Source organism: Moschus berezovskii, chromosome 16 (genome assembly GCF_049115385.1).
Source record: "Moschus berezovskii isolate FMDL1 chromosome 16, NW_MosBer_1.0, whole genome shotgun sequence".
NCBI lineage: Eukaryota > Metazoa > Chordata > Mammalia > Artiodactyla > Moschidae > Moschus > Moschus berezovskii.
This window is the reverse complement of record NC_142475.1, coordinates 8,229,199-8,252,323: the sequence shown is the minus strand read 5'-3', so window position 1 is coordinate 8,252,323 and position 23,125 is coordinate 8,229,199. Positions and strand designations below refer to the sequence as shown.

General features: G+C 43.7%; 1 protein-coding gene across 2 annotated transcripts in view; it reads right to left on the bottom strand.

Moving 5' to 3' along the window:
• The window catches only part of DECR1 (2,4-dienoyl-CoA reductase 1), a 47,307-nt gene extending 24,413 nt beyond the window's left edge, over positions 1-22,894 (bottom strand). The window contains exon 1 of one of the 2 annotated variants that reach the window (XM_055432593.2): positions 22,783-22,894. In XM_055432593.2, coding sequence (XP_055288568.1) covers positions 22,783-22,833 — 51 coding nt within the window. In that variant the 5' untranslated portion in view covers positions 22,834-22,894. Of the gene's footprint in view, positions 1-19,952; positions 20,063-22,782 lie in introns of those variants that run through there. The other variant, XM_055432594.2, reaches the window with a different exon arrangement.
• Positions 22,895-23,125: the final 231 nt, after the last annotated feature.

Below are 23,125 nucleotides of genomic sequence, written 5' to 3'. Positions count from 1 at the left end.
CCATTGTACAGGAGGGGCCCACAGAAGTTAAATATGTTGCCCAAGTTGCAAAACCAAGATTATAAAACCTTGCATGTTGTCTCTCTATAGTCACTGAGCTCCTACTGAGTTTAATGATCATACTATTCAGGTATCTGATATTCCCCATCAGGTCATGGTTGTAAGATTAAAACTTCAGAATATATAATTTCCCACTAAAGCATTCTTATACGTTAAATGGGCTGTCATTATTTGTCTTGAGATATCTAGAAATTTACTGTAAGAAACAGAAATGTAGTCAATAACTTAGGATAAGGCTATTCACAATTAGAAATTGAACAAGAAAATGCTTATAATATGATGTTAAAAAAAAAGAGAAATAAACAGGATGTCCTGAACTATAAACAAAAATACATGCTTAGAAAAATGACTAGAAGGAAATAACAACAGTAAGTAGTGGATTCAATATTTGCCAAGTGCCAGGTCTACTGAGGACTTTCTACAACCCTATAAGGTAAACTGTATTATTACAATAGAGTGGGAAAGACTAGAGATCTCTTCAAGAAAATTGCAGATATCAAAGGTACATTTCATGCATGGATGAGCATGATAAAGGACAGAAACAGCAAGGACCTAACAGAAGCAGAAGAGATTAAGAAGTGGAAAGAATACAGAAAAAAGAATTACACTAAAAAGGTGTTAGTGACCCAGATAACCATGATGGTGCAGTCATTCACCTAGAGTCATACATCCTAGAATATGAAGTTAAGTTGGCCTTAGGAAGCATTACTATGAACAAAGCTAGTGGAGGTAATGGAATTCCAGCTGAGCGATTTCAAATCCTAAAAGATGATGTGGTTAAAGTGCTGCATTCAGTATGTCAGCGAACTTGAAAAACTCAGCAGTAGCCACACAGCTGGAAAAGATCAGTTCTCATTCCAATCCCAAAGAAGGGCAATGCCAAAGAACGTTCAAACTATTGTACAGTTTCACTCATTTCACATGTTAGTAAGGTTAAGGTCAAAATCCTTCAAGCTAGGCTTCAGCAGTACGTGAACCAAGAACTTCCAGATATACAAGCAAGTTTAGAAAGGCAGAGAAACCAGAGATCAAACTGACAACATTTGTTGGATCATGGGGAAAGCAAGGGAATTCCAGAAAAACATCTACTTCTGCTTCATTGACTATGCCAAAGGATGGACTGGATCACGACAAATTGTAGAAAATTCTTAAAGAGATAGGAGTACCAGACTACCTTACCTGACCCCTGAGAAAACTGTATGTGGGTCAAGAAGCTACAGTTAGAACCAGGCATGAAACAACTGACTGGTTCAAAATGGAAAAAGGAGTATGACAACGCTGTATATTGTCACTCTACTTATTTAAATCTATGCAGAGTACATCATGAGAAATGGCAGGCTGGATGAATCACAAACTGGAATCAAGATCTCCAGGAGAAGTTACAACAACCTGAGATATGCAGACCGTAACTAAAAGTGAAAAGAAACTAAAAAGCCTCTTGATAAGGGTGAAAGAGAAGAGTGAAAAAGCTGGCTTGAAACTCAACATTCAAAACACTAAGATCATTGCATCCAGTCCCATCACTTCATAGCAAATACAAGGAGAAAAAGTGGACGCAACGACAGGTTTTATTTTCTTGGGCTCCAAAATCACCAGGGATAATGACTGCAGTAGTGAAATTAAAAGACACTTGCTCCTTGGAATGAAAGTTATGCCAAACCTAGACAGTGTATTAAAAAGCAGAGACATTACTTTGCTGACAAAGGTTCATATAGTCAAAGCTATGGTTTTTCCAGTAGTCATGTATGAATGTGACAGTTGGACCATAAACTGAGAGTCAAAGAACTGATGCTTTCGGATTGTGGTGCTAGAGAAGGCTCTTGAGAATCCCTTGGACTGCAAGGAGATCAAACTAGTCAATCCTAAAAGAAATCAACCATGAATATTTATTGGAAGGACTGATACTTAAGCTGAAACTCCAATACTTTGGCCACCTGATGTAAAGAGATTTGGAAAAGACCTTGATCCTGGGAAAGACTGAAGTCAAAAGGAGACGTGGGCAACCAAGTATGAGATGGTTAGACAGCATCACCAACTCAATGGCCATGAATTTGAGCAAATTCCAGGAGATAGTTGAGGACACAGGAGCTTGGCATGCTGCAGTCCCTGGGGTCACAAAGAGTTGGAGACAACTTAGGGGCCCAAAACGACAACAACACGGTTACTCCAATTTTATAGATGAGAAAACTGAAGCACACTGGTAGGTCAAGTAACTAACTTTCAGAGGCAAATAATGAAAGTAGTAAAGATTCAAATCTAAGATGTATCTGACTTCATTCATTACCTTTCACAGTCATTATGTATGACTAGGTGATGGGATAATAGAAGATTATTTGTTCTTTTTTGTTAGGTTGGTTGATTTTGAGTAATTTCAAATTTTATTCAATACATATTAACATGATTTGATTTTTAAACCAGGGGGAAAAAGTTACTGAAGGATAAAATTTGAAAATATATATAAATGATAAGGAAAAATTTGCAGATCTGGTAATCTTCCAAGCTGGTCATTATATTTCCTTTAGTTTCATGTTGACAAAGCCTTGGAGGACTTCTTATTCTCTGGAACTCTGCATTCACTTGGATATATACTTCCCTGTCTCCTTTGCCTCTTGCTTCTCTTTTTTCTCAGCTATTTGTTAAGGCCTCCTCAGACAACCACTTTGCCTTCTTGCATCTCTTTTTCTTCGGGACGGTTTTGGTCATCACCTCCTGTACAATGTTACAAACCTCCATCCACAGTTCTTCAGCCACTCTGTCTACCAGATCCAGGCCCCTGAATCTATTCGTCATCTCCATTGTATAATCATAAGCAATTTGGGTGCCCTAATGGCTTTCCCTACTTTCTTCAAATTGAGTCTGAATTTTACAACAAGGAGCTGATGATCTGAGCCACAGTCAGCACCAGGTCTTGTTTTGCTCACTCTATAGAGCTTCTCCATCTTCGGCTACAAATAATATAATCAATCTGATTTTGGTATTGACCATCTGGTGACGTCTATGTGAAGAGTTGTCTCTTGTGTCATTGGAAAAAGGTGTTTATTATGACAAGTGTGTTTTCTTGGCAAAACTGTTAGCCTATGCCCTGCTTCATTTTGCACTCCAAGGCCAAACTTGCCTGTTATTTCAGGTATCTCTTTACCTTCTACTTTTGTATCCTAGTCCCCTAGGACATCTTTTTTTTTTTTTCAGTGTTAGTTCTAGGAGATCTTGTAGGTCTTCATAGAACCATTCAACTTCAGCTTCTTCAGCATTAGTGGTTTGGGTATAGACTTGGATTACTGTGATGTTGAATGGCTTGCCTTGGAAACAAACTGAGATCATTCTGTCATTTTTGAGATTGCATTCAAGTACTGCATTTTGAACTCTTTTGTTGACTATGATGGCTACTCCAGTCCTTCTAAGATTCTTGCCCACAGTAGTAGATATAATGGTCTGCTGCTGCTGCTGCGAAGTCGCTTCAGTCGTGTCCGACTCTGTGCGACCCCATAGACGGCAGCCCACCAGGCTCCCCCGTCCCTGGGATTCTCCAGGCAAGAACACTGGAGTGGGTTGCCATTTCCTTCTCCAATGCGTGAAAGTGAAAAGTGAAAGTGCGGTCGCTCAGTCATGTCCGACTGAGTGACCCCATGGACTGCAGCCCACCAGGCTCCTTCATCCATGGGATTTTCTAGGCAAGAGTACTGGAGTGGCTTGCCATTGCCTTCTCCGAGATATGATGGTCACCTGAATTAAATTCTCCCATTCCTGTCCATTTTGTTCACTGATTCCTAAAATATTGATGTTCACTCTTGCTATCTCCTATTTGACCACATCCAATTTACCTTGATTAGCATGCATGCACACAAAAAGTGGAGTAAGGTAACACCTGAGCCGGAGTTGACTCAACACTGCCCACAACAGGTCTAGAGACCTTCCTACAAATATTGGATGACTTTCTGAGCAGGAAGATTGACTGAAGAAAACTGTGTGGAGAGGAAAACGGAGGAATCCCAAGGATAATCTTCATACTGCCGCTCTCTATTTTTCTCTTTTTTCTCATATGTTCTTATGTAAAGCCCTTTCTTTACTATTCCCTTAACTTTCACTTTTTAACCTACTTTTTCCAGTTTTAAAACATCTTATTTTAAAAAAATTCATTTCATTGTTTTCCTGTTTTTAGGGTACTATGTAGTTATATTGCATTTTTTCCCATGATTTCATTTTGCATTTTTGCTAGTCAAGTTTTTACTATACATTTTCACTTCAGTTCAGTTCAGTTCAGTCACTCAGTCGTGTCCGACTCTCCGCGACCCCATGAATCACAGCACGCCAGGCCTCCCTGTCCATCACCAACTCCCGGAGTTCACTCAAACTCATGTCCACAGAGTCGGTGATGCCATCCAGCCATCTCATTCTCCGTCGTCCCCTTCTCCTCCCGCCCCCAACCTTTCCCAGCATCAGAGTCTTTTCCAGTGAGTCAACTCGTCGCATGAGGTGGCCAAAGTATTGGAGTTTCAGCTTTAGCATCAGTCGCTCCAATGAACATCCAGGATTGATCTCCTCTAGAATGGACTGGTTGGATCTCCTTGCAGTATAAGGGACTCTCAAGAGTCTTCTCCAACACCACAGTTCAAAAGCATCGATTCTTCGGCGGTCAGCCTTCTTCACAGTCCACCTCTCACATCCATACATGACCACGGGAAAAACCATTGCCTTGACTAGACGGACCTTGGTTGGCAAAGTAATGTCTCTGCTTTTTAATATACTATCAAGGTTGGTCATAACTTTCCTTCCAAGGAGCAAGCGTCTTTTAATTTCCTGGCTGCAATCAGCATCTGCAGTGATTTTGGAGCCCCAAAAAAACAAAGTCTGACACTGTTTCCACTGTTTTTCCATCTATTTCCCATGAAGTGATGGGACCAGATGCCATGATCTTTGTTTTCTGAATGTTGAGCTTCAAGACAACCTTTTCACTCTCCTCTTTCACTTTCATCAAGAGGCTTTTGAGTTCCTCTTCACTTTCTGCCATAAGGGTAGTGTCATCTGCATATCTGAGGTTATTGATATTTCTCCCGGCAATCTTGATTCCAGCTTGTGCTTCTTCCAGCCCAGCGTTCCTCATGATGTACTCTGCATATAAGTTAAATAAGCAAGGTGACAATATACAACCTTGACGTACACCTTTTCCTATTTGGAACCAGTCTGTTGTTCCATGTCCAGTTCTAACTGTTGCTTCCTGACCTGCATACAGGTTTCTCAAGAGGCAGGTCAGGTGGTCTGGGATTCCCATCTCTTTCAGAATGTTCCACAGTTTATTGTGATCAACACAGTCAAAGGCTTTGGCATAGTCAATGAAGCAGAAATAGATGTTTTTCTGAAACTCTCTTGCTTTCTCCATGATCCAGCGGATGTTGGCAATTTGATCTCTGGTGCCTCTGCCTTTTCTAAAACCTGCTTGAACATCTGGGAGTTCACGGTTTACATACTGCTGAAGCCTGGCTTGGAGAATTTTGAGCATGACTTTACTAGCGTGTGAGATGAGTGCAATTGTGCGGTAGTTTGAGCATTCTTTGGCATTGCCTTTCTTTGGGATTGGAATGAAGACTGACCTCTTCCAGTCCTGTGGCCACTGCTGAGTTTTCCAAATCTGCTGGCATATTGAGTGCAGCACTTTCACAGCATCATCTTTCAAGGCTTGAAATAGCTCAACTGGAATTCCATCACCTCCACTAGCTTTGTTAGTAGTGATGCTTTCTAAGGCCCACTTGACTTCACATTCCAAGATGTCTGGCTCTAGGTCAGTGATCACGTTATCGTGACTATCTTGGTCGTGAAGATCTTTTTTGTACAGTTCTTCTGTGTATTCCTGCCACCTCTTCTTAATATCTTCTGCTTCTGTTAGGTCCATACCATTTCTGTCCTTTATCGAGCCCATCTTTGCATGAAATGTTCCCTTGGAATCTCTAATTTTCTTGAAGAGGTCTCTTGTTTTTCCTATTCTGTTGTTTTCCTCTATTTCTTTGCATTGATCACTGAGGAAGTCTTTCTTATCTCTCCTTGCTATTCTTTGGAACTCTGCATTCAGATGCTTATATCTTTCCTTTTCTCCTTTGCTTTTCGCCTCTCTTCTTTTCACAGCTATTTGTAAGGCCTCCTCAGACAGCCATTTCGCTCTTTTGCATTTCTTTTCCATGGGGATGGTCTTGGTCCCTGTCTCCTGTACAATGTCACGAACCTCTGTCCAGAGTTCATCAGGCACTCTATCAATCAGATCTAGTCCCTTAAATCTATTTCTCACTTCCACTGTATAATCATAAGGGATTTGATTGAGGTCATATCTGAATGGTCTAGTGGTTTTCCCTACTTTCTTCAATTTAAGTCTGAACTTCGCAATAAGGAGTTCATGATCTGAGCCACAGTCAGCTCCTGGTCTTGTTTTCGCTAACTGTATACAGCTTCTCCATCTTTGGTTGCAAAGAATATAATCAATCTGATTTCGGTGTTGACCATCTGGTGATGTCCATGTGTAGAGTCTTCTCTTGTGTTGTTGGAAGAGGGTGTTTGCTATGACCAGTGCATTCTCTTGACAAAACTCTATTAGCCTTTGCCCTGCTTCATTCCGTGCTCCAAGGCCAAATTTGCCAGTTACTCCAGGTGTTTCTTGACTTCCTACTTTTGCATTCCAGTCCCCTATAATGAAAAGGACATCTTTTTTGGGTGTTAGTTCTAAAAGGTCTTGTAGGTCTTCATAAAACCAATTAACTTCGGCTTCTTCAGCATTACTCATTGGGGCATAGGCCTGGATTACTGTAATATTGAATGGTTTGCCTTGGAAACGAACAGAAATCATCCTGTCATTTTTAAGATTGCATCCAAGTACTGCATTTCGGACTCTTTTGTTGACCATGATGGCTACTCCATTTCTTCTAAGGGATTCCTGCCCACAGTAGTAGATATAATGGTCGTCTGAGTTAAATTCACCCATTCCAGTCCATTTTAATTCACTGATTCCTAGAATGTCAACGTTCACTCTTGCCATCTCCTGTTTGACCACTTCCAATTTGCCTTGATTCATGGACCGAACATTCCAGGTTCCTATGCAATACTGCTCTTTACAGCACCGGACCTTGCTTCTATCACTGGTCACATCCACAACTGGGTACTGGTTTTGCTTTTGCTCCATCCCTTTATTCCTTCTATAGTTACTTCTCCACTGAGCTATAGTAGCATACTGGGCACCTACTGACCTGGGGAATTCCTCATTCAGTATCCTATCATTTTGCCCTTTGATACTGTTCATGGGGTTCTCAAGGCAAGTATACTGAAGTGGTTTGCCATTCCCTTCTCCAGTGGACCACATTCGGCTGTGGTCCATGTGATCAGATTGGCTAGTTTCCTGTGATTATGATATCAGTCTGTCCGCCCTCTGGTGCCCCCTAGCAATACCTACCGTCTTATTTGGGTTTCTCTTACCTTGGTCGTGGAAAATCTCTTCACAGCCGCTCCAGAAAAGTGCAGCCGCTGTACCTTACCTTGGGTGAGGGGTATCTCCTCGAGGCCGCCCCTCCTGACCTTGAACGCGGAGTAGCTCCTCTCGGCCCTCCTGCGCCCGCGCAGCCACCGCCTGTTGGACGTGGGGTAGCTCCTCTCGGCCGCCGGCCCTGGCCTCAGGCGTGGGGTAGCTCCTCACGGCCGCACCTCTTTGCGTGGTTCGTTGCGCCCGGGCAGGCGTCTCTCGCGTCGACTCTGCGCCGCCGGGGCCGGCGTCTCTCGCGTCGCGTCTGCGCCGCCGGACGTCTCATTTTCACTTAGGGGCTTGTTTATTGGCTTGATTGCTCTCTTCTTTTTTGACTCTAGTGTTTATCCTTCTCTCTGTTTTCTCTCTTCTTTTTATAAGTGTGTGAGTTTCTTTGGGTGTTATTGGCTGCCGAGTGTTGCTTTCACCATTCGGCTCTGGGTTTTGTCTTTTGTGCTGCATGGCCTATGAAGTCCTGCTGCTACAGTTAGGGGTCGAGCCTGAGCCCCTAGGTGGCAGACCCGAGTCTAGGACTTGGGACCACCAGAGAACTCCCGACTTCATGGAACATTAATCGATGAGAGCTCCCCCAAAGGCCTCCCATCTCAACACTAAGACCAAGCCCGCACAACAGCCAGCAAGCTCCAGGGTCATGCCAGTACTTTAGCAAAGCAGGGACACAACTTTGTTCACTGGCAGAAAGGCGGCCCAAAGCCTCACCAAGGCACAGACCCCCCAAAAAACATGACTGGAAATGGCACTACCCTTCAGAGAGACAAGATCCAGCTCCATGCACCAGAACACAGACACACATTCCCCCAAGCAAGAGACTTTCACAAAGCACTGGTCCAACTCCACCCCCGAGGGGCAGAAAGGAGACTCCAAACTCAGTAAGTTAAATAAAAAGAGAAACACGCAGCAAATTTAAGGACCATGGTAAAAAAAAAAAAAAAACCAGAAAAACGAGGCCAAACAAATGAGGAGGAAATAAACAGCTTACCTGAAAAAGAATTCAGAGTAATGAAAGTAAAGATGATCCAAAATCTTGGAAATAAAATGAAGGCACAGATAAATAGACTGGAGGCATGAAAATACAAGAAAAAGTTAACAAGGACCTAGAAGAATTAAAGAATAGGCAATCAGCAATCAACACAATAACTGAGATTAAAAGCGCACTAGCAGGAACCAACAGCAGAATAACCGAGGCAGAAGAACAGACAAGTGAACCAGAAAGTAGAATGGTAAAAATAAGTGAAGCAAAGCAGAATAAAGGGGAAAGAATAAAAAGAAATGAGGAAGTCTCAGAGATATCTGGGACAACATTAAGTGGACCAACATTCGAATTATAGGGGTCCCAGAAGAAGAAGAAAGAAAAGAAATGGCATGAAAAAAATATTTGAGATTAGAGTTGAAAACTTCCCTAACATTGGAAAGGCACAAGCCTACCAAGACCAGGTAGCCCAGAGAGTCCATACAGGTTAAATCCAGGGAGAAAAACCAAGACACACATTAATCGAACTAACGAAAATTAAATACAAAGAACAAGTATTAAAAGCAGCAAGGGAGAAGCAACAAATAATTTACAAGGGGCTCCCCCTAAGGCTAACAGTTGATTTTTCAACAGAAACTCTGCAGGCTAGAAGGGAATGGGAGGCTATACTTAAAGTGATAAAAGGAAAAAAACCTACAACCAAGATTACTCTTTTTAGCAAGGATCTCATTCAGATTTGAAGGAGAAATCAAAAGCTTTACAGCCAAGCCAAAGTTAAGAAAATTCAGCACCACCAAACCAATGTTACAACAAATGCTCAAGGAACTTTTCTAGACAGGAAATACAAGAGAAAGAAAAGGTCTCCAAAAACAAACGATACAATACAGTAAGTGGGAATAGGATCATGTACGTGCACGCTCAATCACTTCAGTCATGTCTGACTCCTTGCAACTCTGTGGATTGTAGCCTGCCAGGCTTCTCTATCTATGGGATTCTCCAGGCAAGAATACCGGAGTGGTCCCCATGCCCTCCTACAGAAGATCCTCCTGACCCAGGGACCAAATCCATGTCTCCTGCATCTCTTGCACTGCAGGCAGATTCTTTACTGCTCATTCACCAGGGAAGCATAGACATAACAATAATTATCTTAAATGTAAATGGACTAAATGCTCCAACCAAAAGACACAGACTAGCTAAATGGACGCAAGAAACAAGACCCCTACATATGCTGTTTACAAGAGATCCACTTTAGACCTAAGCATAAATACAGACTGAAAGCGGAAGGGCTAGAAAAAGACATTCCATGCACACAGAAATCAAAAGAAAGCAGGAGCAGCAACACTCATATCAGATGAAACAGACTCATGGTGGTGTGTGGCAGAAACCAACACAACAGCGTAGAGTAATTATCCTCCAATTAAAAATAAATAATTCTTTAAATGTCAAGTTGGTGAAGACCAAACGATCTTATTTTTCAAGCAACTTTGAAAGGTGCACACTTTTGCATTTCTAAAGGAATTCATATAGTCCATGAACAGAGTAAGCCTGCAATAACTACTTTGGAATTTGTTTTATCCAGTTGCTAGAAGGCATAAGTCTGTGATATGCATGCATTCTTCTCAGTGCCCAGACCCTACTGTCACTTCAGCATAATTGACATGGTTCATAGTGTCTGGAAATATAAGGAGCAGACAGGACATTATTTCCTACAGAATAAAAAGATCATCCCACCTGCTAATGGCAATAGTGTCAGTATACTACAAACTTTAACAAAATTGAAGAGCCCCAATTCTACCCATTCCATTGCTTGCCACAGGCTTTATTAAACCCAAACTCCACACCTGTGTGGTTTGCTTCAGCACCTCTACCTGCTCCTTCACTTAAACCAGGCACTGCACAGAGGCCTCTGATATTCTAAGCTTCTTCAGAACACAGATCTCATTGCCACAGCACGTGACGGTAAGGCTAAGCAAATATAAAAGAAAGTTAGCTGACTCCAAGCTTCAGTGGCTAGGCTGAATTATGTGGTTGTTACCAGTAACAAAACAAAAATCACATTTTTGAGTGATGATACATCTCATAGAAATGAACATCAGTCCTTGAAAAAGTAGCTGCTCTGTGTTACAGGGTGTACTTGCTAATTTTTATTACCGTTCTTATCTATATGCAATTAGATGTAGACTAAATAGATGCTTCACCAATACTATACAATCAAGGAAGATGAAATCAAAGAGATAGATTAATAGGCAATTTGAAATTTTCAAGTGGAGTTTTCACTCCAGGTTGCCTCTCATTCAAGTCATCTCCTATGGGTCCCTATCACATTAGCCAAAACTAATATGGCTAACTTTTTTGAACCAAGAAATAGAAACCCTGCGCTTGAAAGAGATTTGTTTTGATTTGGGAATTTGCTTCTATGAAAAAGTACTAGAGACAAATATGATATTATAATTAGGTATACTGTAACTCATTTTATTTTTAGCAAGGTTTTACTGAGCATATGCTATACCCAAGACACTCTTCCAACCAATGTCTATGTAGTGGTGAGCAAAACAGATATGATATTCCACCCACACAGAGATTATCTTTGGGACAAGGGCAGATAAATTAAGTGAAATATATAGTATAGTAAAGCTAATGTGTTGCTGTCGGGAAAAATAAGGCATAGAATATGGGTAGAGGGTTGGTATTTTAAATAGAGTGGTCAGCAAAGGTCTCACTGAGGTGACATCTGAACGAAGACCCAAAAGGAGTGAGGGGATGAGTCACGTGGTTCTTTCAGGCGGAGGAAAGCTAAAGGCAAAGCCCCTGAGAAGGAAGCCTACCGAGCCCCTGAAGAGTCAGAGGGCCAGTATGGCTGAAGCAGACGGAGAAGAAGGGGCGGAGCCAGTGAGGTACAGAGGACGGGACGGCGAAGGCTGCGTCAGCCACGACGTGGGCTGACATTCTTACCCAAGTTGCGTGGGAAACTCTCCGAAGTTTTGAGCACAGGACTGTCACGACCTGCCCTAGGTTTGTAGAGATTTGTTCTGGTTACTAAATTGAGAAGAAAATGTAGGAGGCAAAATTGAAAGCAGGGACAGTAGGTATAATGTTTTGTGCCAGGCCAGGAAGAGATGATGGCCATGACTGAAGGCCACCACAGAAGGAGCGGGAAGTTAGCAAATAAAAGTACTTGCGGGTGAGAAGGGCCCAGAAAAAGAAGATGCAGTGAATGACGATTTCCTCTTGCCTCAAAGTCCAACCTCAGCACACCTTGACCTATATCACTAAAAGAAGGCAAAGAGGCTGTTTAATCGAGGCTATTTGCTGGACCGAAACTTTTCCACTTCTCTCATCTTCACCTCAGTATCTGAAGCCTTGACTTTGTGTTTTAGAAAGAATAAGATTTAACAGTGAACTAGAAGGAAATGGAGATGAGTCAGACAAAAGTCATCAGTCTGGGTGAGAAATAACGAGGACCGCAGAAATCAAGGCGAGACAATATTTTTCACACGTTTAACACGTTGGTTAGCCTGAACTCAGAAGCCAACCAACTGGAAATGGTAAGCAAGAAGGGGAGGGCTGAAGATGACAGAGATTAAACAGTATAAATAGCTGTAACTGAAATGACGCGGTTGATCTAGAAGACTTAAGTTGGAGAATTGAAAACAACCAGTTCTGTACCAGAAATGTTTCACCTGGAATGCCTGTGGAATATTCAGGTGGAGATATCTAATCTGTAGTTAAAAATATAATTTTAAAGCATAAGCAAAATAAAACAGGGCTAAAGGTGAATGGCAACATCATTTCACAAATTGTGAAAGACTACTGTTGAGAAACATGCATGCAGGTCAGGAAGCAACAGTCAGAACTGGACATGGAACAACAGACTGGTTCCAAATAGGAAAAGGACTATGTTGTCACCCCCTGCTTATTTAACTTATATGCAGAGTACATCATGAGGAACGCTGGGCTGGAAGAAGCACAAGCTGGAATCAAGATTGCTGGGAGAAATATCAATAATCTCAGATATGCAGATGACACTACCCTTATGGCAGAAAGTGAAGAGGAACTCAAAAGCCTCTTGATGAAAGTGAAAGAGGAGAGTGAAAAGGTTGGCTTGAAGCTCAACATTCAGAAAACAAAGATCATGGCATCTGGTCCCATCACTTCATGGGAAATAGATGGAAAAACAGTGGAAACGGTATCAGACTTTATTTTTGGGGGCTCCAAAATCACTGCAGATGCTGATTGCAGCCATGAAATTAAAAGACGCTTACTCCTTGGAAGGAAAGTTATGACCAACCTTGATAGTATATTGAAAAGCAGAGACATTACTTTGCCAACCAAGGTTCATCTAGTCAAGGCTATGTTTTTTCCCGTGGTCATGTATGGATGTAAGAGTTGGACTGTGAAGAAAGCTAATCGCCGAAGAATTGATGCTTTTGAGCTGTGGTGTTGGAGAAGACTCTTGAGAGTCCCTTGTACCACAAGGAGATCCAACCAGTCCATTCTAAAGGAGATCAATCCTGGGTGTTCATTGGAAGGACTGATGCTAAAGCTGAAACTCCAATACTTTGGCCACCTCATGCAACGAGTTGACTCACTGGAAAAGACTCTGATGCTGGGAAAGGTTGGGGGCGGGAGGAGAAGGGGACGACCGAGAATGAGATGGCTGGATGGCATCACCGACTCTGTGGACATGAGTTTGAGTGAACTCCGGGAGTTGGTGATGGACAGGGAGGCCTGGCGTGCTGTGATTCATGGGATTGCGGAGAGTTGGACACGACTGAGCGACTGAACTGAACTGAACTGACAGTTCTATCACAGCTTTTGATGCAAGATAGCATGGGAGTTTTCCCATTCTGGAAGGGATCAAAGTACAGTTGTCCCCTTACTCTTAACTTACTTGACTTACCCAGGCATTTCTACTGTCAAAGTAAGTTATCATTTTAGGAAGAGAATACAGGACAGTTAAGTTTGCTGATTATTTTCCACCTGGAATTTTCTTTACAAACTAAGGGCTGGGCTTCCCTGGTGGCTCATGGTAAAGAGTCTGCCTGCCAATGCAGGAGACACAGGTTCGATCCCTGGCCCCGGAAGATCCCACATGCCAGGGAGCAGTTAAACCGTGCGCCACCACTACTGAGCCTGTGCTCTGGAGCCCAGGAGCCATGACTCCTGAGCCCATGTGCTGTAGCTTCTGACTCCCATGCACCCTAGAACCGGTGCTCTGTAACAAGAGAAGCCACCACAAGGAGAAGCCTGAGCATCACGATGAGGAGTAGCCCCCATTCTCTGCGACTAGAGAGAGCCTGCATTCAGCAGTGAAGATCCAGTGCAGCCATAAACAAATAAATAAAACTAAAAGAAAAAAAAAAAACAAAAAAACTAAGGGTTGCCAAGTTGCCTTCTAATATGGGCACCTAATATATTCCACCCCTCTCCAAACTGCACGGATTCTACCTTCCTAGTCAGCATCTTTCCTCTCTGCCTACTGTCTGACTTCAAAGACTCCTATCTTCCACCATTCACACATACTAAGGGTCTGTGCTACCTCGTCTCTTACGTGGCCTCTGTCCTCCAGTCTCCCTTTACCCCAGCACATCTGCGATACGGCTCTCCAGAGTACTGCAAACCTGCTTGCAGCACTTCTCTCTTTGACCCCCTTCAGGGATTCCCTGCATAAAGTTCAGATTCCTTAGCTTCACCCACCACAGCAAGTCATCATGACCTGGCTCTTGCCCACCTGTCCAGCCTTATCTCCCTTTGCTTTCCCCTCCTTAAAATTTATACTCAGATAAAATATTCAGGGTTCCCCAAATACCAACTGTGCCCACCTCCCTATCTTTATACAAATGGATCTGCACCAACACTCGGCATGCACCATTCAGAGGCTAAGGCCTTCGCTACACTCCTGACACACTCATCATTCTCCCCACCACCTCTGCACCTAATCAAATCACCTGTACACCAGTCTGGAAGTCCTAGAGGCCACCCTTACGGCCGAAAGCGAAGAAGAACTAAAGAGCCTCTTGATGAAAGTCAAAGAGGAGAGTGAAAAAGTTGGCTTAAAGCTCAACATTCAGGAAACTAAAATCGTGGCATCCGGTCCCATCACTTCATGACAAATAGATGGGCAAACAGTGGAAACAGTAGCAGAGTTTACTTTTTTGGGCTCCTAAATCACTGATTGCATGGTGATTGCAGCCATGAAATTAAAAGACGCTTACTCCTTGGAAGGAAAGCTACGACCAACCTAGATAGCATATTAAAAAGCAGAGACATTACTTTGTCAACAAAGGTCCATCTAGTCAAGCCTATGGTTTTTTTCAGTGGTCATGTATGAATGTGGACTATAAAGAAAGCTGAGCGCTGAAGAATTGATGCTTTTGAACTGTGGTGTTGGAGAAGACTCTTGAGAGTCCCTTGGACTGCAAGGAGATCCAACCAGTCCATCCTAAAGGAGATCAGTCCTGGGTGGTCATTGGAAGGACTGATGTTGAAGCTGAAACTGCAATACTGTGGCCACCAGATGCGAAGAACTGACTCATTTGAAAAGACCCTGATGCTGGGAAAGGTTGAGAGTGGGAGGACAAGGGGACGACAGAGGATGAGATGGCTGGATGGCATCATCGACTCAATGGACATGGGTTTGGGTGGACTTTGGGAGCTGGTGATGGACAGGGAGGCCTGGCGTGCTGCAGTCCATGGGGTCACAAAGAGTCGGACTCGGACTAAGCAACTGAAATGAACTGAGAGGCCATTTAACATTTTCAAGACACATCATTTACGCCTCTCCTCTCTCTGGCTCCCTCTTGTAAATTCTCTCAGACAGGAACATTTTCCTTGGCTCAGGGGCCAACGATAGAAATCTGGACTTCATCTCACACCATGCACCAAATCCATTGAGTTCGCTTTAGTCCTAAATAGCTACCAAAACTGCCCAGACCCCTGTCACTTTTACTTACAGTCTAGGATCCCTATCTTAAGTCCTACCTGGTGACATTACTTTCCTGCCCCCACTTCTGATGGTGCCATTCACCTCCTCAGCCTGGCCCAGGCTTCCTTTCTCACCTCTTACCATGAACCAAGCAACAAGGACTCTCAATTTACCACTTGAATATCACCAGACTTCAGGCCTCACCACGGTCTCTTATCCAGAGAGAGGCTTGCCCAAGTTGCCTCCATTCTTCTCACCCTGCTCTCAGGCCTTCAGGACAAAGCTCTGACTCCTTCCTGGGGCTCACAGGCCTCCCCTGTCTGTCTCTCACAACCCGCCTCTTTACTTGGGACCTATAACTCTAGTCTGGGCCTTCACAAAGGCCACTCTGCTGCCTAGAACTTTCTTACTCTTACTCTTCCCCCTGGCTAACTTCCACTGATCCTTCAGGTCCTTGTTTAAATGTAAAACCCCAAAATGATACTCCTTAAAACTGCACACTTCTCCCACTGTGAGTGGGAAAGTCTTCTTCCCCAGTCCTGATGCTTCACTTTCCTCCAGGAGGGAAAATGTCTTGGTTTAACTCCAGGTTTCTTTTGCCCCTTTAGTCACCCTGTCCCCCTACAAATGGTTTATCTGACCAGAAAATTTTTGAGAATAATTGGCCATGAGTACTCCTTCTTAAACCTTCTCCCTCTTGAAACCAGAATTGAAAGAGACACGTTCAGAATTGAAAGAGATACCCCAATGTTCATTGCAGCACGGTTTACAATAGCCAGGACATGAAAGCAACCTACATGTCCATCAGTAGACCAATGGATAAGAAAGCTGTGGTACATATACACAATGCAATATTACTCAGCTATTAAGAGGAATGAGTTTGAATTGGTTCTAATGAAGTGGATGAAACTGGAGCCTATTATACAGAGTGAAGTAAGCCAGAAAGAAAAACACCAATACAGTATACTAACGCATATATATGGAATTTAGAAAGATGGTGATGATGACCCTAAATGCGAGACAGCAAAAGAGACACAGATGTAAAGAACAGACGTTTGGACTCTGTGGGAGAAGAAGAGGGTGGGATGATTTGAGAGACTAGCATTGAGACATGTATATTATATGTGAAACAGATTGCCAGTCCAGGTTCGATGCATGAGACAGGATGCTCGGGACTGGTGCACCGGAATGACCCTGAGGGATGGGATGGGGAGGGAGGTGGAAGGGGGCTTCAGGATGGGGAACACATGTACACCCGTGATGAAGCCATGTCAATGTATGGCAAAAGCACTACAACACTGTAAAGTAATTAGCCTCCAATTAAAATAAATAAATTAATTAAAAAACAACAGAAAGCTTCTCCCTCTTGGGAGCGAGCCGCCCTCAGAAAGCAAGTGTTCCTCCTAAGGTGATTGTTGTTCACTTGCTAAGTCCCACATGACGCTTTGCAACCTCATGGACTGCAGCACACCAGGCTCCTGTGTCCTCCACCCTCTCCCAGAGTTTGCTCAGATTCATGTCCACTGAGTCAGTGATACAACCTAACCATCTCAGCCTCTGCCACCCGCTTCTTTTGCCTTCAACCTTTCCCAGCACCAGGGTCTTTTCCAATGAGTAGCTCTTCACATCAGGCGGCCAAAGTACTGGAGCTTCAGCTTCAGTCCTTCCAATGTATGTTCAGGACTGATTTTCTTTAGGATGGACTGCCTTGATCTCTTTGTAGTCTAAGGGACTCTCAAGACTTCTCCAGCACAATTTGAAAGCATCAATTCTTTGGTGCTCAGCCTTTTTCATGGTCCAAATCTCACATCAGTACATGACTACTAGAAATAACCATAGCTTTGGCTACACGGACTTCTGTCAGCAAAGTGACGTCTCTGCTTTGTAATACACTGACTACCTCTGTCACAGCTTTCCTTCCAAGGAGTAAGCATCTTTTAATTTCATGGCTAAAGTCACTGTCCCCAGTAATTTTGGAGCCCAAGAAAATAAATTCTGTCACTGCTTCCACGTTTCCCTCTTCTATGTGCCATATTATATCATAATGTTCAGTTCAGTTCAGTTCAGTTCAGTCACTCAGTCATGTCCAACTCTTTGCGACCCCATGAATCACAGCACGCCAGGCCTCCCTGTCCATCACCAACTCCTGGAGTTCACTCAAACTCATGTCCATCAAGTCGGTGATGCCATCCAGCCATCTCATTCTCTGTCGTCCCCTTCTCCTCCCGCCCCCAATTCCTCCCAACATCAGAGTCTTTTCCAGTGAGTCAACTTGTCGCATGAGGTGGCCAAAGTATTGGAGTTTCAGCTTCAGCAACAGTCCTTCCAATGAACACCCAGGATTGATCCTCCTTTAGAATGGATTGGTTGGATCTCCTTGCAGTCCAAGGGACTCTCAAGAGTCTTCTCCAGCACCACAGTTCAAAAGCATCAATTCTTTGGCGCTCAACTTTCTTCACAGTCCAACTCTAACATCCATACATGACCACTGGATAAACCATAGCCTTGACTAGAGAGACCTTGGTTGGCAAAGTAATGTCTCTGCTTTTTAATATACTATCTAGGTTGGTCATAGCTTTCCTTCCAAGGAGTAAGTGTCTTTTAATTTCATGGCTGCAATCAGCATCTGCAGTGATTTTGGAGCCCAAAAAATAAAGTCTGACACTGTTTCCACTGTTTCCCCATCTATTTCCCATGAAGTGATGGGACCAGATGCCATGATCTTTGTTTTCTGAATGTTGAGCTTCAAGCCAACCTTTTCACTCTGCTCTTTCACTTTCATCAAGAGACTTTTGAGTTCCTCTTCACTTTCTGCCATAAGGGTGGTGTCATCTGCATATCTGAGGTTATTGATATTTCTCCCGGCAATCTTGATTCCAGCTTGTGCTTCTTGCAGCCCAGCGTTCCTCACGATGTACTCTGCATATAAGTTAAATAAGCAGGGTGACAATATACAACCTTGACGCACTCCTTTTCCTATTTGGAACCAGTCTGTTGTTCCATGTCCAGTTCATATCATAATGCTATGATATGAATCATAATGTTACTAGACTGTTAAGCTTCGTGAGCAAGAATCAGTTCTTTCTCATGCTTGGGTGGCTTAGTATAGTGCCTAATATATAGCAAATGTTCAACCTGCCACATAAATAAGTGAAGCCCAGCATGCCTTGGGCCCTCGGCAACCTGTTCAACCTTATCTCCATGCACTTCTCTCTGACTCCAAAACTTCACAAACTCCACAGTGCCAAACCACTTGGCTTTTTAAAAACAGGCCATGCTCCTTCACTTCTTGAAACATGCAATTCCTTGTATTAATATCTAGATTGTCTTTGGGGCTCCATATAATGCAATTCCAAAAGTGAGCTCGGAGCCACCTCTTTCATGAAGCCCTCCCTGTCTCCTTTAGCAACACACTGTTTCGTTCACATGTGCATTCTAATAACACATCTGCATTTTCACAGTCTATTGATGTGTCATGATGACCCACTGGAATATAGTATTTCAGACAGATTCTGAATGAGGATCTAGTAAGAAATATGCCTTACACACAACACAGTACATGTACTCCGTCGTGTAACAGATGTTAGTTATTTACTCTGTGCTATATGGCAACCCACAAGAATTCCATGGATAGAGGAGCCTGGCAGGCTACAGTCCATGGGGTCGAAAAGAGTCAGACATGACTAAGCTACTATCACTTCACTGGGCACTATTTTTAGGCCTGGAGATACAGCAGTGAACAAATCAGATGAAAATATTTGCCTCTAAGAAGCCTATATTCTAAAATTTTGAGTTGGGTAAAGAAAGATTTTTTAGGCTTTCTGGATAGAAAAAAATAAAGAAAACTCGAAACATAAACAAGGGGGAAAAAATCCAGCTGACTTTATACTTCTCCCTGACAATATTCAGCTTCAGAATAAAATGAAACAATGTTGATTAAATTCAATGTGAAAAACAAATGTGATACAGCCAAGCGAAAATATGCCTAGTCAGCCATCCCTTTGCCAGTCCAAACAGATGCCTGGGATGAAGTTGGCCAAACATTAACCCCGCTTATTTCTGACTGGCCAGTTTGCAGACATGTATTATTTGTTTTAATTTAACTATTAATATATTACTTGAATTCATATTGGCCCGGTATCATTTTTGTAAAAATACTAATTACTCTTGATTTTTTAAAAAAAGTGAAAGTCCCTAGGTTGTGTCCGACTCTTTATGACCCCATGGACTCTTTGTGACGCCATGAATTCTCCAGGCCAGAATACTGGAGTGGGTAGCAGTTCCCCCTGGAAGATCTCCAGGGGATCTTCCCAACCAGGGATCAAATCCAGCTCTCCTGCATTGCAGGCTGATTCTTTACCAGCTGAGCCACAAGAGAAGTCCCCCGAAAAAGGGAGGAGAGAAAGGATGGCAATGCGCATCAGAGATATCAAAGAACTGTAAATTTTTAAAAGTTCCACAAATTATATGTTTAACCTTACTATATAAGATGAATTCCTGTATTTTCTATTCTATTCCATTTTGCTTTTCTGAAACTCATTTTGTTCCACTAAATTATTTGAAGGTCCAATCATGAGTTATTATTCATAACCTGAAAAATATACAAGAGGCTATTAATTCAAGGATGGTAGTGACAGTTTCCAAGTAAAGATTGTCAAAGAATGCCCAACACTTTGTAGGCACTTAATTAGCATTTCCTGATAAACTACTGAATGAGTGAATGTTTTCCTCAGTAAAACTGAAAGCAACTTGAGAGCAAGTTTTGTATTTTTTTAACCTTTGCATTCCCATGGCCAAGCAAAGAGCTGCTGCTGCTGCTAAGTCGCTTCAGTAGTGTCCAATTCTGTGTGACCCCATAGACGGCAGCCCACCAGGCTCCCCCATCCCTGGGATTCTCCAGGCAAGAACACTGGAGTGGGTTGCCATTTCCTTCTCCAATGAATGAAAGTGAAAAGTGAAAGTGAAGTCGCGCAGTCATGTCCGACTTTCAGCGACCCCAAAGAACTGAAGCCCACAAGGCTCCTCCGTCCATGGGATTTTCCAGGCAAGAGTACTGGAGTGGGGTGCCAGTGCCTTCTCCAAGCAAAGAGCTAGTTCTCATTAAATGCTGTACTGAACTGAGCCCTAGTAACCCATAGCACAATATAGAACTTCATAAATAGTGAAAGTCACTCAGTCATGTCCGTCTCTTTGGAACCCCATGGGCTATGGCCTGCCAGGCTCCTCTGTCCACGGAATTCTCCAGGACAGAATACTGGAGTGGGTAGCCAGTCCCTTCTCCAGGGGATCTTCCCAACCCAGGAATGGAAGCTCGGCCTGCTTGCATTACAGGCGGATTCTTTACCATCTGAGCCACCAGGGAAGCTCACTTCATAAACAGATGTATGAGGGATGAAACATTTCTCAGATTCTTGACAACTAAAATATTTAAATTGGGGGCTTTAATTGTACCAACTTGGATTTGCCCACAAAATCGTGTTCCCCGGAACAACGTGCCACTTCACAGATGTGAAAACTTTTCTATGCCCGGAAATTCACACCCAAGATTGCATGGGCCAGGAAGGGGAGACACACCACTTACAAGGAACTCTCTTGCTTTCAAACCTTCATCCTCAAAACTTCCATTTTTCGTAAGCAAAGGAACTTCAAAACTGTCAGGTTACAATTAATTTTTAAATGAGTTCATTTTCTCCCTCTCATGCCATATTGCGTAACGAGCATCAGAAGATCGGGGACACGGTCTGTGTGACCTTATTACTACAATTCTAACAATTTGTGTTTCTTCAAAAAATCTCTGAAGATTTCTCTACTTTACAGAGCCATCATAGGATTCAAATGAAGAGTTCTTTAAGAGGGATCAGAGAGTGTAGCCTTCTTTTACAACATACAACCCAAATCTTTGTAAGAGAAAATATAATCAACAACATCCTGGCCTTGAACAAATCTCACTTTTTAAAAGGAAGTTCTCTCTTACATCAGAGACTCATAGTATTTCTTTGTGTTCACATCTGGAATTTGAAATTTGTCCATGTTTTTTAAAAAAATAAAAACATGACTACTCAGTCTATCTAACTGAAAAAAGTTTTTTTCATAATTGGCAGATTAATTTTTCTACTTGGCTAAAGAAATTGTGAATTCAGGTTTAGTTTAACTTAGCTCACTAAGATTTCTTTTCACTTAATTGGGGAAAGGGGTTGTCTGGGATATCATTACTTCTTTTTTCCTTTCTCTTTCTTCCCCTCTCCAGCTGTTTCTTCTTGCCCACTTTAGACTATCCGTCTAGTGGAGAGATGTTGACAAAACAAAACAAAATTATGAGAGACAAAGCTGTGGGAGCCAGCCTGAGATGCAGCTCTCCCAGCATTAACTCCAGGCAGGGAAACTTAACAGCTCGATTTGCTTTCTATTTTTCTTTTTTATGTGAATACGTTCGTATGGGCTTCCCAGGTGTACTGCAGAGGTAAAGAATCCACCTGCCAATGCAGGAGGCAAAGGCGCAAGGAGAGGCGACTTCTGCTCCTCGGAAGGGGAAGACCCCGTGGAGTAGGAAATGGCAACCCACTCCAGGGAAGAGCCTGGAAAATTCCACGGACAGAGGCACCTGGAAGGCTACGGTGCATGGGGCCCACAGAGTCCAATGTGACTAAGCACTCACGCGCGCGAGGTTGGTATTAATCTTTGAACAAGGAACAAGTGAACGAATTTCTTCGTTTAAAAAAAGGACTCCAGCTAAGGCCAGTGTTTCCTCTGGGCCCCGCTCCCCACCCCTCCCTCTCCCCCTGTCACCAGGCCCCCGGTGTGTGCAGGGTCCTTCTCTCTATTTACATGCAACTTGGACCCTTTGCGACCTCATGGACTATACAGTCCCTGGAATTCTCCAGGCCAGAATACTGGAGTGGGTAGCCTTTTCCTTCTCCAGGGGATCTTCCCAAGCTAGGGATCGAACCCAGGTCTCCCAGGTCTCCCTCTTTGCGGGCGGATTCTTCACCAGCTGAGCCACCAGGGAAGCCCGACTTTCGCTGGAAACTCACAAGAATGTGCGACTTGTGAGAACCAGGCAGGCGCTCGCCGTGCCGCTCCACACGGGCACAAATGTACCCCAGGGCTTCTCCCGAGGGCAGCTTGGACGTGACCGCCCCCGTCATCCCAGCCCCGGGAAGCCGCAGCCCCGCGTCTGCAGGACCCCGCGCCTCGCTCCCCGCACCGGGACCGCGGGGCCCCCGGGACGCCGGGTCTGCGCTCCGCGCGCCGCCTGGACGGGGCTCTTGCAGGGGACACGCGGGGCGCCCGGCCCTTTCGGCGCTGCCTTACCCGCCGGGGACCGCGACCCCCAGAAAAGAGAAGCTGGCTTAGCACCGCCATGTCTGGCCTCCCCAGGTCTGGCCGGAAATGCGCGCGAAGGGAGGCGGGTCAGAGAGCCCCAAGTTGGCAGGACTGGGCTGGCCCGGGAGCCGACCCGCCCGGGCGGCTGGGGCTCCCCGCCCCCCGGGTCAGAGCCCAGGCCTCTCCTGCGCTTTTTCGTGCTCTAATTACCTTTGTTTCCCCCATTGTTGTTGTTGTTTTAATAGGGTCTTTAATGGAGGCTCATCTGTCCCTCTGAGAGTGCACGACTTACTGTGCCAGTAAAGTCTGAAGATTGCAGAAATGGATGACA